Source organism: Podarcis cretensis, assembly GCF_951804945.1.
Source record: "Podarcis cretensis genome assembly, chromosome: 6".
NCBI classification, from domain to species: Eukaryota; Metazoa; Chordata; class Lepidosauria; order Squamata; family Lacertidae; genus Podarcis; species Podarcis cretensis.
This window is the reverse complement of record NC_137175.1, coordinates 11298580-11314618: the sequence shown is the minus strand read 5'-3', so window position 1 is coordinate 11314618 and position 16039 is coordinate 11298580. Positions and strand designations below refer to the sequence as shown.

The window sequence follows — 16039 nt, the reverse complement described above, 5'->3', positions numbered from 1 at the left end:
AAGTCACCCTGAGTTTCATGAGGGAAAAAGGCAGGATATAAATAAATATATAATGTGTCTATGTGTAAAAAATAAAAAAAAATAAAAAATAGTTATCAACTAATCCAGAATGCGGCAGCAAGACTGGTGACTGGGGCCGGCCGCCGAGACCACACAACACCGGTCTTGAAAGACCAACATTGGCTCCCAGTACGTTTCCGAGCACAATTCAAAGTGTTGGTGCTGACCTTTAAAGCCCTAAACGGCCTCGGTCCAGCATACCTGAAGGAGCGTCTCCACCCCCATCGTTCTGCCCGGACGCTGAGGTCCAGCGCCGAGGGCCTTCTGGCGGTTCCCTCATTGCGAGAAGCAAAGCTACAGGGAACCAGGCAGAGGGCCTTCTCGGTAGTGGCCCCCGCCCTGTGGAACGCCCTTCCAGCAGATGTCAAAGCGATAAATAACTACCTGACATTCAGAAGACATCTTAAGGCAGCCCTGTTCAGGGAAGTTTTTAATCTGTGATATTTTAGTGTATTTTTGGTTTTTATGGAAGCCGCCCAGAGTGGCTGGGGAAACCCAGCCAGATGGGCGGGGTACAAATAATAAATTATTATTATTATTATTATTATTATTATTATTATTATTATTATTATCAATTATACGCTCAGTTATGTTTAATGGCCTTATGAAGTTCCGCCTGCATAACTGTAGGTCGTCGAAGCGACGGAGGAGCCTTTTCAGGAGAAAATACTGACAGGCCCAAACGTGGAACTACCTCAGGTGCTGCTCCTGTCCCTCGCCGCCCAACGGCCAATTCAACTCCGGCTTCTCCCGCCTCTATCGCCACATCAGCCAATCACAAGCCTCCCGCGGACCCTTCCCACCAATCCCGTTCGATAACGTCCGCGGTGAGTAAAAGGAGGGGGAGGGGGAGTGAAGCGGCACTACGCAACGTTTGAACCGCCAGCCCCGGCAGGTGCGCAGGCGCACATGCAGCCCTGCGGCCGCCGCTTCCAGCGCCTAGCAGCCACTAGAACTGCGTCTGCGCGGCAGCTGCTTGGCGCGAGGCAGCGAAAGGGGTGGCTGACGTCTTTGCTGCCCCGACCCGCCTTCGCCACTGCTTTCTCTTTACGCGCCCGCGGCGCGCGGCTGTGACGTCAGGCGTGTGATGCTGAACCCGCGGATGGGCAAAGCCTGTCAGAAAATGGCGGAGCTAGGATAAAAGCTTGGGGTGGGTGAGACTTTTTTTTTATTTACGCGTATGCCGTTTCTTCTTCTTTTACAAACAAACCTTACAAAAAAAAAAACCTGGGTGCCTAAAAACGAGAAGAAACCACGATAAAATCATTGTGTGTGTGAGATATATATATATCTCATTCATATATATGTATATGAGTATATATATGAATATATATATGAATATATATATGAATATATATGGAGGGCGGAGAAGTGGGGAGCGAGATGCGCTGTGTGTGTTTCAGTGAGAAAGGCGGTTGAGCTGAGGGGGGCCGGCCTTCTGTGGAAAACAAGAAAAAGTCCATGGGCAGCTAGATATTTGCCTCAGAAAATGTGCTGGGCAGGCTGGGGGAGCTGCTGCTGCAGTGTGTATTTATTTTAAATTAAAATAAATTTATTTATTTCTTTAATGTTAAGAAAAGGAAAGAAACCAGCACCCCAGAGTGGGTTACAAAAAGATTAAACAAACAAACATAAGACCGAGAAAGATTCACAATGCTGCTTTAAAAACACGCAGAAGTTAAAAATGCCAAATCAGGTGATAATGACCTCAGCTCTCTGTAAGCATCCAGGTAGGCTTGTCTAAACAGAGGAGTGCGCCGAAAAAGAGTGCAGTTGTTGATTTGATTCCATTTGTGCAGGGTGTCCCAAAGTGCAGGTGCTCCCACATGGAATGATCCTGAGCTTTTCACGCAGATGTGCTGTGGATGTTGTGTGGCGCCTGCTGTAAGTGCCAATTCTGATTCAATCGAAGTAGCGGAGTGGGCGCATGTAGGGTAAGGCGATATCGTAGCTACGCTGGTCCCAAGTTGTTACGGGCTTTGTATGCTAATAGCAGCCCCTTGGACCTGGCCCAGTAGCAAATCAGCAACCAGTGCAGGTCTCTGAGCACAGGTGACAAGGCCTCACTTCCGCCAGCAATTGTGCCACTGAATTCTGCACTAATTGCAGCTTCCAGATCATGCACAAGGGAAGCTCCACACAGAGCGCATTGCAGTAATCCAGTTTTGAAGCAGGCAGTGCATTAACTACTGTGGCTAGGCTTTAGTCCCAAGACTTGTTGCTGTTTAATCCGCTTAATGCCATAAAAGGCTTCTAAGCGGTTTACAAGTGTGAATTAAATCCATAATTAAAACACACAATAAAAATAGGCGTGTGCTGTGTTTATCATTCTGGTTAGTAGTCTCAGACATTCCTATCCCACCAGGATGGCTAACAGTGCAGTCCTGCATGTGTTTACTCAGAAATAATCTCCCACTGTGTTCAGTTGGGCTTGCTATTGGCTAAGTCACTATAGGTTGGCAGCCTAACTTGTTTTTTTCATTCTACTGGTCCTTGCCACGTTATGTGGCTGTTCACAAAACACAACATTGTGCAGTAACTGTGCTGAAGCCAATCAAGCCTGGGCACTTGCGAAAGGTGACCATCTGAGAACTCCATGTCTTGGGTTTTGTGCTGGAAGAAAAAGGAAGATATAAATGTGCTAAATACACTAACTATAACAACAACAACAATGATAGTAAAGGTAAAGGTACCCCTGCCCGTACGGGCCAGTCTTGACAGACTCTGGGGTTGTGCGCCCATCTCACTTAAGAGGCCAGGGGCCAGCGCTGTCCGGAGACACTTCCGGGTCACGTGGCCAGCGTGACATCGCTGCTCTGGCGAGCCAGAGCCGCACACGGAAACGCCGTTTACCTTCCCGCTGGTAAGCGGTCCCTATTTATCTACTTGCACCCGGAGGTGCTTTCGAACTGCTAGGTTGGCAGGCGCTGGGACCGAGCAGCGGGAGCGCACCCCGCCGCAGGGATTCGAACCGCCGACCTTTCGATCGGCAAGTCCTAGGCGCTGAGGCTTTTACCCACAGCACCACCTGCGTCCCAACAATGATAATAGTAATACAGTAATAATAATTTTATTATTTATACCTCGCCCATCTGGCTGGGTTTTCCCAGCCACTCTAGGCGGCTTACAGGATATATGAAAACATAGTAAAACGCCAAACAATCTGGTGAAGAAGCAATCTGGTGCTCTTGCTCGTGTGCTTGCACTGTGGTAAACTGTCTTCTGCCTATAAGCAACAACAGTTCACATACCAGGAAGCTGGTGCATTGTGTCGGTGCACACTGCAGTCCATTGCACCCTCCAAGTATCACTGTCATGCCACTCTGTTGGAGTGCTTGTTTTGCCCTTGCTTCAAAAGTGTCCCTAAGTGCAGATCTCTTACACATGCCCACGGGACTGAGCGATAGTTATTTTCTTATATCAGAGAAGGTAAATGAATACAGTTAGACTGTACTACTGAACTGTAGAATTGGAAGGGACCGCAAGGATCATTTAGTCCAACCACCTGCTATGCAGGAATCTCAAGGAAAGCATCTATGACAGATGGCCAACCAACCTCATCTTAAAAACCTCCAAGGAAAGAGAGGGATTAACCTGCTTCCTATCACTGGTGAGCCTTCCGCCTAAATCAAGCCTACCCCTTCATCTGAATTGTTGCATTCTGGGTTCTGATTCTTAATTGTGCTTACATGTGACAGAATGTTGGAGACTTGGTTTTATATTATAAAAGTTAAGGTAACCATACAGTTGTGCTATCATTTAACAAAGTTTGACTGCATTTGTTCCATATTCTCAACATGCCAGTTTGATTCTGCAAGTGTGCAAGTGGGATGTGCAAGGATAAGTGTTTCGATGACTGAGGTACCTTTATTACAGAGAATAGCAGGACTGATCTGGGGGAGTTCTGCAATAAAAAAAGTGTTTGTGAGAATGCTCTTGTGAGGGCAGCAATTCATCAGTTAAGTGTACTTGATTTTCCAGGCCTTTCACAACCACTGCAACTCAGAAGTGGAAGCAGCTGTGCATAATTGGTCTTTTCAAGAAGGAATTTGTGTTCAGTTTTGATACATTGGCACTTCTTGTTTTCTCAGTGTTTGCTCTTTAGTATGTCTTGATCTCGGCAGCACTGTTTTTCTCCCTTGATAGGCAAATATGCAACAAATACCCATCAGAGCTTGGTTGGAAAGCCAATGGAGAGTGACACATTCACTCATACAGAGTTACTTACTTCAGAAGAGCTGGCACAGGAATCTTAGCACAACCTGCGCAAGGTGTTCCAAGTCTCGGCGACGGGGACATAAAAGAGACCTTTCAGAAAAGAAGCTGGTAAAGTCTTGAAAAATATTCAGTTTAGCTGCAAATTAAACTTAGTGGTACTGCAATATATTTCTTGTCTTCTCTTACTTGCTTTTGGAGTTCCCTGACTTCCGCTTTCCTATAACACATTGATTTAAAAGCCTTTGTAAATTTAAGACATAATACAAAACCAGAAAACATTAAGCTAAACATTTATTAGTAAGCATTTGGTTAGAACTCTGGCATTTTTATTTCTTACATCCTTTTCATGTGAAGATTACAGGATGATAAGGCAGAAATACTGTTTGAAAACCCTTAGCAATGTCTACTTTGTTTCTTTAAATTGTGTTACAACAGAAATTTTGCATGCAAGTGTTTTTAGGATGCAGACATCCTGACTTACATGATCACAGAAGTACAGTGGTACCTCAAGTTAAGTACTTAATTCGTTCCGGAGGTCCGTACTTAACCTGAAACTGTTCTTAACCTGAAGCACCACTTTAGCTAATGGGGCCTCCTGTTGCTGCCGTGCTGCCGGAGCCCAATTTCTGTTCTCATCCTGAAGCAAAGTTCTTAACCTGAAGCACTATTTCTGGGTTAGTGGAATCTGTAACCTGAAGCATATGTAACCTGAAGCATATGTAACCTGAGGTACCACTGTAATCCTATAAACAGGTTGAAAAAGGCTGCAATCTTTACTTCTCTAAGAAAAGATATGTAGGAATGAACTGTATGTTATCTTTGTTTATTTACTAAATTTCCATTTCCCCACTCCCATTCTCCCAGGAGTACCAGACACCATACGTAGTTTCTCCCTGCTACCACTTCCTTCTTATCCTGACAGTCATCTTATAGAGAGTTTAGGATGGGAGGTAGTAGACAGCCAGCTGGTTACAAGGCTGAGCAGGATTTGATGAACCAATCTCTCTCCATTCCAAGTTCAGTGCTCTGTTTACTGTATCATACTTGCTCTTGTGCATACATGTAAGAATAAGGGGTCTCAATGTCACTTCATTATTTGGCTTTTAGTGGGGCTGCAAAATGGCTTCAAAGCCTCTTGTTAGTTAGAATTCAGCTGCAAGAATTCTGACAATTGTAGGTAGTTGGGGCCATAGTTCACTGACCTTAACAAAAATGCTTCTTTTATCAAATGACTAATAATAAGCTAAGTTGTGTGTTCATATCTTGCTAATTCTGTTTGTTTCTGTACTGTGAGGTTGTGCATTAAGTACTTGTGTAAGATTTAGATTGTATTTGGCCTTAATTTCATATACAAATTTAATAATAATAACAACAACAGCAATAGGAACTTCAGATTTACATGGCACGTTTGTGTTAAAAATGCAGATGTGCCAGTCATTTTTCCTCTTCAAGTAGATTTTTCAGTTGGATAGCCCTGGTGGATAATGGTGGATATCCCTGCCCTGCGCATCCTGCTTTTTGTTCATGAGCCCCTGGCCAAATCACGAGATAGTCTGTGCTCAGAACTGCATCTGTCAAGTACTGATCAGCTCACAAGCTGAAGATACGTTTGATAACTAAGGTTACTAGAGTACATATTGTGGCTATTTATCGTGAGATCACAAACTCATCTTGTGAAAAATATGGCTGCATAATCCTCTCTGTTGATGAAAGGGCTCTTTTGTTCAACTTAATTTGCAATGTGTTTGAGATTGCAAGCTTATAAATCCTGTTAGCAACAAACCACAGATAAAGGGCAACTATTGTGCTGCTTTTGAGTAATTTAAGGCAGCAGTTTGCTGTTTTAACCACTTGGTGATGCTATGTAAATTCAGAAAATGTTCTTTTCCTCAAATATTGTCACAACTTAAGCACACAGCTGGCCACCTGCATTTTACCCAGGCACTCACCCTGCGTTATTTTCAATGTCCTGAACCTTTCTCTGCAGCATTTGCCTAACTGGCCATGTTTGTGGCAATCAATTCCCTTCCAGCTGCTTGTGCTTTAAAAAACAAGCTATAATCTTTGGTGTTATCACAAGACTTAAGATATTACCAGTAATTCTGTACTGATTTATAGAGTATACTTTTAAAAAACTCACAGGGAACATAGCAATTACTTGGCTATATTACAGCAAGAAGAGTTAAAAAGTGAAATAAAAAACGAATTGTAACTGCTGGGCCAATGAGATTACTGCTGGGATAGCTACAGCTTTTCTCCTCCAAGAAGGGGGAAATGCTAGATAAATATGTCCTTTAAATGCTGAATGCTCTTTTTACAGCATACCTGGGTTGTGTTAGAGAGCACTAGAATAAATTAACTGTTTCCTCCCTCTGCCCTTTCTTGGTTCAGATACATTACTGTATTTTGAGCTCTGTAACCTCAGGGAGCACTTTCCACATCAACCTCTGTTGAGGAAGCTTTTCATGTCTGCCGTGGATCTCCAACCTACCATGGAGCATTTGGGGACATGTTCTGGATGCCTGCGCGGTTCAGGCAGGCCATTGGTCCAAACTTGTTGGGTCTTGTTGGCACCACCTCTTCCTTGCAGCACTGCATTAGAGAGCAAGGTCCACTAACAGTAAGGAAGTTCTCTTTAAGGCAAACTTACCTGTCGTTGTCTGTCCTTTCACAGAGGAGCCCCTGATATGTCTCCAAGGGTCCCTGAACAAACTGAATGCCGCTGCCTTGGAATAAATTAGATAACAGTGAAGCACTTTGTATCCCGATAAGAGGCACTGTATGAGAAGGAGGACTGCCTGCTGTATTTGCTCCTCGCTTCTGATCATAAGCTGAAAAAGAATACCCTTGAGAAATGGGGACTAAGTGCAACTAGGAATATAGGAAGCTGCCTTCTATCAAGTCAGAGCATTTGTTAATCTCTTTTGGTATTCTTTCTTCAATGACTGGCCCAACTTAGAGATGCCAGGAACTCGACCTGGAGCCTTTTGCATGCAAAGCCCTGAGCTTATAGACCTTCCCACTTTACTTGGAATGAAAATGAAGAAGGGGCCAGGTGTATTTCCCTGCAAAGTGTCTTGCATAATAAAATACCCAATCCTTCATATGGCTTCTCATTCAGCAGGAGAAACCAGGGCAGTACCATCAGGGCTTGTTAGAGTGCATAAGGAGAACTATAGGAGGGAAAGTCCTAGCTATTTAGGACTTTAAAGGTGAAAATGAGCAATTTGAATGAAAAGAAATGTATGACCAATTATAACAACAGCAGAACCTGCTGTGGCTGGGCAGTGCCAAACATTCTGGCAATGGCATTTTGAACCAATTGAATCAGTGCTTTTCAAGAGCTACTTCATGGAAAACATAATATACTAGTATGGAAAATCTGCCCCCTTTTCCTTCATTGGTCACTATACGAAATAGATGCATAATTGCTTGTTGGCCATACTAGCGCCTTTGCAATAATTGCCCAGAACACTGGAATGTGGAATCAAGTTTCCTTTTTTTGAAGAACTGATAGAATTCTGAGAAATGTCAAAAACATCCAAGGGATGGATCAGTCCTCCAGAATATACTTAACCCAGTCTGTGGCCTTGAGTATAAGAATTTTTGCTAGGTAATAAATGCCAGATAAATTTATCTGGCCAGTACCTTAAATGCAATATGCATGTCTCTCTCTCTTATCAAATGGAAATTTAATTCCTAGTAGACTTTAAATGCCTCTCGCTTATCAAATGGAAATTTAATTCCTAGTAGGCTTAGAATTGAAAATTTCTTAAATGTCCTGATTTGCTTTTCTGAATAGTGTTTCTCCCTATTTCAGACCCGATACTTTGTAGATCATCGAAGGGTATATGTGGTAGGAGGCAAAGGAGGTGATGGTATCAGCTGTTTCCACAGTGAACCTAGAAAAATATACGGAGGTCCTGATGGTGGAGATGGAGGAGATGGGGGAGACATTATACTGAAAGGTAAGAGATAATATCTCTTGCACACATCTTGATACATTGATTTATTTTGTTTCTAGACTGCGCTTCAACCAAAGTTCTTTGGGCAGTTTACAAAAATCAATAAAATAATTAAAATATAATGCAATACATAAAATAATTTCAATACAAGTAATGTGAAACTCAAAATCCAACATAATGTTTTACATTTAACAAAAAGCAGTATATAACTGGACCAGCCCGAAATTAATCTAAAAATAGTTTTCCAAAAACGAGAAAGCATTTTATGCATAGCTCAGTTTATTTGGGATGAATCACTGTAAAGAGAGGATCCAGCTAGTTGACAACTTGACATGAATTATGTGCATATGCTGTAGAGATACTAGAAGGTTCACTCTGTGGAAATAGTAGAAAGCACATCTCTCTGACCTTGCTTTTATGCATGAAAGTCGATACCATTTTCCCTCTTGAAGCCAAAAGCTACCATAATAATACACTTATATAACACACTTATAATATACTTATGGATTGTACTTCAGCATTGTGGTGATGAGAGTGGCATAATGACCTAAGTGGAATAGAAAAACCTTATTGAGAGTGCATACTAAAGGTACTTAGAAACAGCCTTGAAACTGCATATTAGCACCTGTGTTCTACAAGGCAGAAATTCTCTAAAAGAAGAGGCAGCTCCTATACTGGTGGATGCCCAGAATAAACATGGGCAGATTAAATGCTTGTACCTAGTGGTGTTCCATTAAATTGTAGACTTGGAAGGGTTCCCAAGGATCACCTAGTCCAACCCGCTGCAGTGCAGGCATCATAACTTAAGCATCCATGACAGATGGCTATCCAACCTCTGCTTAAAAAACCTCCAGTGAAGGAGAGCTCACCACCTTCCAAGGGAGTCTGTTCCACTGTCAAACAGCTATTGCTGTCAGAAAGTTCTTCCTAATGTTTAGCTGGAATCTCCTTTCTTGTAACTTGAATTGTCTAAAGGAGGCACTTCTATGCTATATATAAGTTGCATAGAAGTTGCATAGAAATTTACAGACACACAGACTTGCTGCATAAAAGTATCTTCCATCTATGGAAGATACATAATGTATAAATCAGTCCAGCCTCCACTAGAATCTAAGTGTGTGTGTGCTTATGCTCCATTGATCGGAATGGTGCTTAAACAGATCAAACTTTGATTGGATTGCTCAAGTATTGCACACCGAAGTCATCCTGGGAGTTCTGCCCTAATGCAGCTCAGTTCTATGCATTCCTACACTTGAGTAGGCTTCATTGTGTTCACTGGGGCTTGCACCCATCTAAGTGTGCATATGATTGCATTCTTTTCCAAGCTTGCTGCTGAATTTTCAAACTCCTATACCCACAGCATGCCTAGACTAAGCTGTCAGTGGCTGCATGGGCACAGTGCTGGTTGTGTAATGCTGTTGCTCATTTGACAAGCTCTACATTAGGTGATAGTGCAATTCCTGTATATTTCCTTCTCAGTAATTGTGCTGAAATTGCAGCTTTGAAAAGGCAATTCTAATAGAATGAAAAGTAAACTATTTTAGATTGAACATGCTCTCTTCCACGTGAAGAGCCATTCTTCACAAACACGTAGCTTGAACCTCTTTACCAAATGCATCAGTAGCTGTAAAATGTTTGGTGGTTATTTTGTGGCACTGGGGTATTTTTGTATCTTAACTTGCATTCCAGAAACTTTCTTAAGCGCCTTATATACAAAGTGCATGGTAATCACAGTTCCATCTTTTGCAAAGTACTGTCTTAAGCAGCTTAGCTGCAGTAATAATAATAATTATTATTTGAGCACCTAAAAAACTAGGTGTGGTATTGAGTACAAACAGAAACAGGTCTGTGCCTAAATAGCTTGTTTTCTCATACAGTATAGACAAAAAAGACACATAATTGAAACTAGAGGAAGAGAAGGAGAATGTCAAAATGTAAACCATAATAACTCTGTTATAGCTTTAATCTGTGAGCCATATTTAAATAAGGAAATAAGAATAAATTAACCAGCTATAGGCTGGCAATGAATTCCATTAAAAGAAGTAAAAAGAGGAAAGAGCAGAAAGGTGCAAAGCAGAAGGAAATGTATGAGACTTATCAAAGAAGAGAACACAAATGATCAAGAGGACACAAATAATCAAGAAGATGTATTGGAGAAAAAGGTGGGAGGGCGGAACAGAGAACACAAATTTTGATCCAAAGATCCTATAAGTCAAGCAGAATTTGCTTGTGTTCACGAGGGTTTGTTCATTTCACTCATTCTGCTGACCCTCAAGAGCGGGGATGGGAAATTTACTGTCTTCCAAGTGTTTCTGTACTACAACTACAACTTCCATCATCCCTAACCACTGGCCGTGCTGGCTGGGATTGATGGGAGCTGGACTCCAGCAACATTTTGGAGAACCAGAGGTTCTTTATCCCTCCTCTAGAGCCAGGATCAAGGCAGCTCACAGAGATTTACTGCACTTAGAAGTGCCTTCTACTTGAATGGTGGGATCATTTGATCCAAGATGCTACCTGAAACTTAGCATAATATGGTAACATTACCACCATAAAGTAATCCAAAGAAAAGGAACACGATGCTTGTGTTTTTATATTGTAAACCACCCTGTGAGCTTTGGATAAAGGGTGGTATATAAGTATAATAATAATAATAATAATAATAATAATAATAATAATAATATATTTGCATGTGGGGGGGGGAATACAAGAAAAAAGCCCAAGTTGGGTGGCAGAATTCAAGATAGAATAGGATGCTTAAAATGGGAATAGAGAATTACAATAATCTAAGCTAGCCAAAATAAGATAATGAACCAAAGTGTGTTTATCGTCGACAGAACGGATTAATGAATTTTGGCAGTTTTTAACTACTGAAAACAAAGTGTGAGGAACAAAGTGTGGTGTGAAACAATTTTTTTTGGGGGGGGGGCATTTTTCAAGTTGTCTTCCTAAGATCATTGAAATATTTTGGTTTGGTGATCACAAGCGAAGTTACCTTCTGAAAGACATTGCTTTCAAAAATATTTTAATGTACATTAATACACTTAGCATTCTAATATGGTTAAGGCAGGTGAGCAGTAAGAACACCTGATCACTCCTAGTATTGCTTTGTCCCAGTGTCCTCTGCTGGGTAGTGCAGACACAACATTCTCTGACATTAATGGTATGTCCTCATCTTGGAATCAGTTGATTTGCATATGCAGACAAGAAAATTTATCTAGTAAGAGTACTGTACACTTCAAACATTTTTAATCTTGCTTTACAGTGGATAAGCAAGTCAGATCCTTGGCTTCTCTTCTCTCACTCTATCGAGGTTTCAATGGAGTAAATGGAGGGAGCAAAAACTGTTATGGAGCTGCTGGTAAAACTATCTATGTTAAGGTAAGCAGCTAACGTTTTAATTTTAAGTTTTATACATTTCATTATTATTTTTAAAGTAATTGTCTTCGTTTGCTGCCCCATAACACAACTTACTTCTCTAATTTTCAGCCTTTTAAACGCTTACAGGCATACTTCATCCATGTGAGAGAGTTTGGAGAGCTTCCTGGGACTATTTGGATCTCTGCTTGCATTCAGGCATAAGCAAATTGCAACGCATTGCAAATGGTCGTCTTTGCTTTGCTTTGCTTAACTTTCTTCTTACTTTCAAGGTTCCCATTGGCACGGTGGTTAAAGAGGACTGTACAGTTGTGGCTGATCTCAACCATCATGGTGAGGAGTATGTTGCAGCCTATGGTGGAGCTGGAGGGAAAGGCAACCGTTTCTTTCTGGCCAATGACAATCGAGCGCCAACAACTGCTACTAAGGGTGAACCAGGTCAAGAAAAAATTCTCCATTTGGAGCTTAAAACCATGGCCCATGCAGGGATGGTGAGTCTGCCTTTTTTCGGTAGAACATTTGACTCTGGAGGAACAAACCTTCATTGTTTAGTTAGGAACAGCTCCATAATATGGAGGGATACAGGTGGTGCTGTGGTCTAAACCACTGAGCCTCTTGCCAATCTGAAGGCTGGCAGTTCAAATCCCCACAACGGGGTGAGCTCCCACTGCTCTGTCCCAGCTCCTGCCAACCTAGCAGTTTGAAAGCATGCCAGTGCAAGTAGATAAATAGGTACTGCTGCGGCGTGAAGGTAAAGGGTGTTTCCATGTGCTCTGATTTCCGTCACGGTGTTCTGTTGCGCCAGAAGCGGTTTAGTCATGCTGGCCACATGACCCGGAAAGCTGTCTGTGGACAAATGCCTGCTCCCTCAGCCTCAAAGCGAGATGAGTGCCACAACCCCATAGTCACCTTTGACTGGACTTAACTGTCCAGGGGTCCTTTACCTTTTTTTTAAATACCTTTACCCATAATGTGGAGTGAGGGAGATATGACTTTAAAAATGTAGTTATTTGATTTGTACTGATGTGTGTGCATGTGCTTTCCTGATTGGATCTCTTGACTTGGAGGCTGATGATGTTCATGGTAGCAACAGCTCGAAAACTTGGGCTCACCTTGTCTAGCCGTTATGAACAACACGTATCATGGTGAAGCATGTGGGTGCAGCATTTTCACAAACCCCGTCTATGCGCACCTATGTATTAAAATGCAATGTTCTAGCTTCAGCCAAACAGTGATGTGTGTGAACAGTGTGGCTAGAGACCTGCCTTCTAAATAATCCAAATTAGGCTCTTTATTCCAGGTAGGATTCCCTAACGCTGGGAAGTCTTCACTGTTGCGAGCCATCTCCAATGCAAAACCAGCAGTGGCTTCTTACCCATTCACAACCTTAAATCCACATGTAGGCATTGTTCACTATGAAAACTATGAGCAAGTTGCAGGTATGTTTTTATAAAACTTCATTTCAAGTGCTTAATATTTTTACTGAGCCTCCATCGCATTTCCTCTTGAAAGAGCAAAAAGAAAATTGTGTATCATAGTCACATGGTGTATATTTTCGTGTATTTCTATTGTCAACTGGCTTGCGATCTTCGGATGTAGGGCAGTAGAACAAATACCCCCCCCCCTTCTTTTGGCAGCCATGTGCTTACTGTGATCAGCTGGTCTAAATACAAAATCACAACCTCACTTAAAACAGAGCTAATCAGAGCTAATCATGTTCTCGAACATGAGTCTGACCAAACTGCGGGAGGCAGTGGAAGATAGGGGTGCCTGGCGTGCTCTGGTCCATGGGGTCACGAAGAGTCGGACACGACTAAACGACTAAACAACAACAACAAATCATAGCACAGCTAAGAGACTTGACAACATTAAGATACTTGTCTCCTGTTTGGTAATAAATACATTAGTCCCGCAGTATTTGTGGGGTGACTCTAGTCTACAGGCTAAACAACAGGGGTTCAAATTATTATTATTTATTTGGCTCATGAGGCTGTTTTGCCCAAATCATGCCATTGGAGTCAGGAACCTTGAAGTACTTTCCCGACTGGAAAACAGGCTTAGGCTTTACAGCCCATCAGCCTGATGAATTGGGTGTGCAAGGGAATTACCCATGGAAAATCGACCCTGGACCCTCCTTGTCAGTCCTTACACAGCTGGATCTCACAAGCCAAAATAAGGAAAGGTCGAGTAGTCACATTGCTGCACTACCTCTTCCCCTATGCATATGCCTGAAGATTTGAAAAAGAGCAGGAAAGGGGGAGTTGGTAGCAAGGATAAATAGATGCTGTCTACCAAGCTAACCCCAGTATCTGTGGACTCCTATGGGAGGGTATTAAAGCTAACCATTTTGGAAGAGGCAGTGCCTTGTGTCATCTCTAATTGGTCTGCTTTATTCACATAGAAACTACTGAATGGTGTTGCCGAGAACATTTTCTTTCAAATCCCCAAGCACAGAATGAGTATCTGCTTTGAGCAAGCATCCACTAATCCATTCTCCAGGGACGTGCCTTGGGCAGTTAGGGGCAACGGCTTGTCAGCCGCCTCCAACAAGCTCTCACAAGTGCTGCAGTTTCTCCGCTGTCTCTGATCTTATCCAAACCCCAGCATGAATAAAGCAAAGCGATGCTTCCCTGGCAAGCCCTCTAGGCTTGCAAAGCAGTTTGGAAAAGTAAGAAACAGCAGGGGAGACTCTTGGGGCTGTATCCATCAAAGGTGTCTTGTTAGTTCAAGGACGCCCTCTTGCTTAATGGAACTACCTCTCCCATTGCTCTCCAAGCACACAGTCACCCAACCTGCTGTGGAGGGTTGAGGTACCCCCAGAACATTTGGGGGGCGCGCATGGGGAGAGGAGAGGAAGTCCTGCTGCACAGGCAGATGTCCTTGCACTAATGGCATGGCTTGGTTATATATTGCTATTTTTTACCTCCTTCATACTGTAGCACAAACTAATGAAATCCCCATGTCTCTCCAAAGCCCACTGCAAATGCTAGAGGATCTGAAAAGGAGTAAGAGTGAATAGGAAGCACACATAAATGCTGGCAGTGTTCTCGAAGCTACCAACATGAGTTTGAGCAAACTGCGGGAAGCAGTGGAAGACAGGAGTGCCTGTCGTGCTCTGGTCCATGGAGTCACGAAGAGTCGGACTCGACTAAATGACTAAACAGCAACAAGCCACACTGATATTTGTGGACCCCTGTAGTATGATGCTCAGGAGGAAATGTATAACAGCTCTTTCTACTCATGCCTGCTGGCTGCTTGTAGCCATGCTGAATTATCAGATGGAGTTTTTTGCGTGCTTGAATGATGTTGCCTTCTGGTTCTAGTCTTGCAGGCAAAATCTGACGTTTGTGTGACCATGCTCAAATGACCAGAATACTAATGAATGTTTTTGCTGGGTTCTGCTTTGTTTCCGTAGTTGCCGATGTCCCTGGGATAATAAAAGGGGCCCATCGAAACAGGGGGCTGGGCTTAGCCTTCCTGAGGCACATAGAACGTTGCCGCTTTCTTCTGTTTGTGTTAGATCTCTCGGTATCTGAGCCCTGGACTCAGCTGCAAGACTTAAAATATGAGCTAGAGCAGTATGAAGAAGGCTTGTCAAAGAGACCTCATGCCATCATTGGAAATAAGTTTGATCTTCCACAATCAAAGAGCAATTTGTCTCTCCTCAAGGAACGAGTGGAACAGAAAGTCATCCCGTTGTCTGCTTTGACAGGTGAAAACCTGGAGGAGTTGTTTTTGCACCTGAAAGAACTGTACGATGAGTACGTCAAAACGGAAGAAGCACAGAACCATGCACCCGTCAAGTGGTAGCTGGCCACAGGGACCCTCTGGCCATATTTAGGTGGAAAGTGGGAGGAGTGAGTGCAAAATACTTTGCTTTCAGAATAAATCTCTGTCTCTCTGGAGCAGTTAACCATAGAGGTTTCTCCCCATCTTCTCTAGAAGAATGATCCAAGCTTGCAGAATCAGTGGATAACTCTGCTTCTAAAAAGATAAATATTGCCAAGCAAGATGAGTATTTTCCTACGGCCTTCAATTAGAAATGTAGAGGGAAATAACCGTCTAGCTTCCAGGAATTTCTAGATAAAAATGTAAAAATTAGTTCCATGTGCCTATGTGAAATAAATTTACATAGATAAATGTCTCTTGTGTAAAAGTAATTTAAAAACATGTTTTATTTACTTCATGTGTGTGCCTTCAACAGCTGCTGATGTCCCTGTTTTTAATAGCTTGATATTCCAATTTGTGTCCTGTGATTTGTGACTTAATTAAAACTTATCATGGTGGTGTTCATTTTGGTATTGATGCCTGAACTGGAATCCTTTGCTTTGCTTTGCTTTTCTCTCTGTAAGAATAAATAAATAAAAATCAGTGTCTAATTTGCATCAGAGGAGAGAGACACTAGTGTGGTCTTTGTC

The 16039-nt window shown here is 42.5% G+C and overlaps 1 protein-coding gene across 3 annotated transcripts; it reads left to right on the top strand.

Annotated features, from left to right (window-relative positions):
• Positions 1-1038: 1038 nt before the first annotated feature.
• Positions 1039-15789, top strand: MTG2 (mitochondrial ribosome associated GTPase 2). 3 transcript variants are annotated; one of them, XM_079979725.1, is made up of 7 exons: positions 1039-1214; positions 4207-4386; positions 8099-8246; positions 11509-11624; positions 11894-12112; positions 12922-13060; positions 15037-15789. In XM_079979725.1, the coding sequence occupies exons 2-7, from the start codon at positions 4213-4215 to the stop codon at positions 15429-15431; spliced, it is 1191 nt and encodes a 396-aa protein (XP_079835851.1). In that variant the 5' UTR covers positions 1039-1214; positions 4207-4212; the 3' UTR covers positions 15432-15789. The 3 variants fall into 3 exon arrangements, with proteins under 3 accessions (XP_079835851.1, XP_079835850.1, XP_079835852.1); XM_079979724.1 differs by having other exon boundaries at positions 1044-1210; XM_079979726.1 differs by lacking the exon at positions 1039-1214 and adding an exon at positions 3533-3670.
• The last annotated feature ends 250 nt before the right edge of the window (positions 15790-16039 follow it).

Excerpts from the sequence above, each read along its gene's own strand:
- MTG2 (XM_079979725.1), top strand. The coding sequence starts at position 4,213 with ATGCAACAAATACCCATCAGAGCTTGGTTGGAAAGCCAATGGAGAGTG. Across the intron at positions 11,625-11,893 it reads GTAAAACTATCTATGTTAAG|GTTCCCATTGGCACGGTGGT; the intron begins GTAAGCAGCTAA and ends CTTACTTTCAAG. Across the intron at positions 12,113-12,921 it reads CCATGGCCCATGCAGGGATG|GTAGGATTCCCTAACGCTGG; the intron begins GTGAGTCTGCCT and ends TCTTTATTCCAG.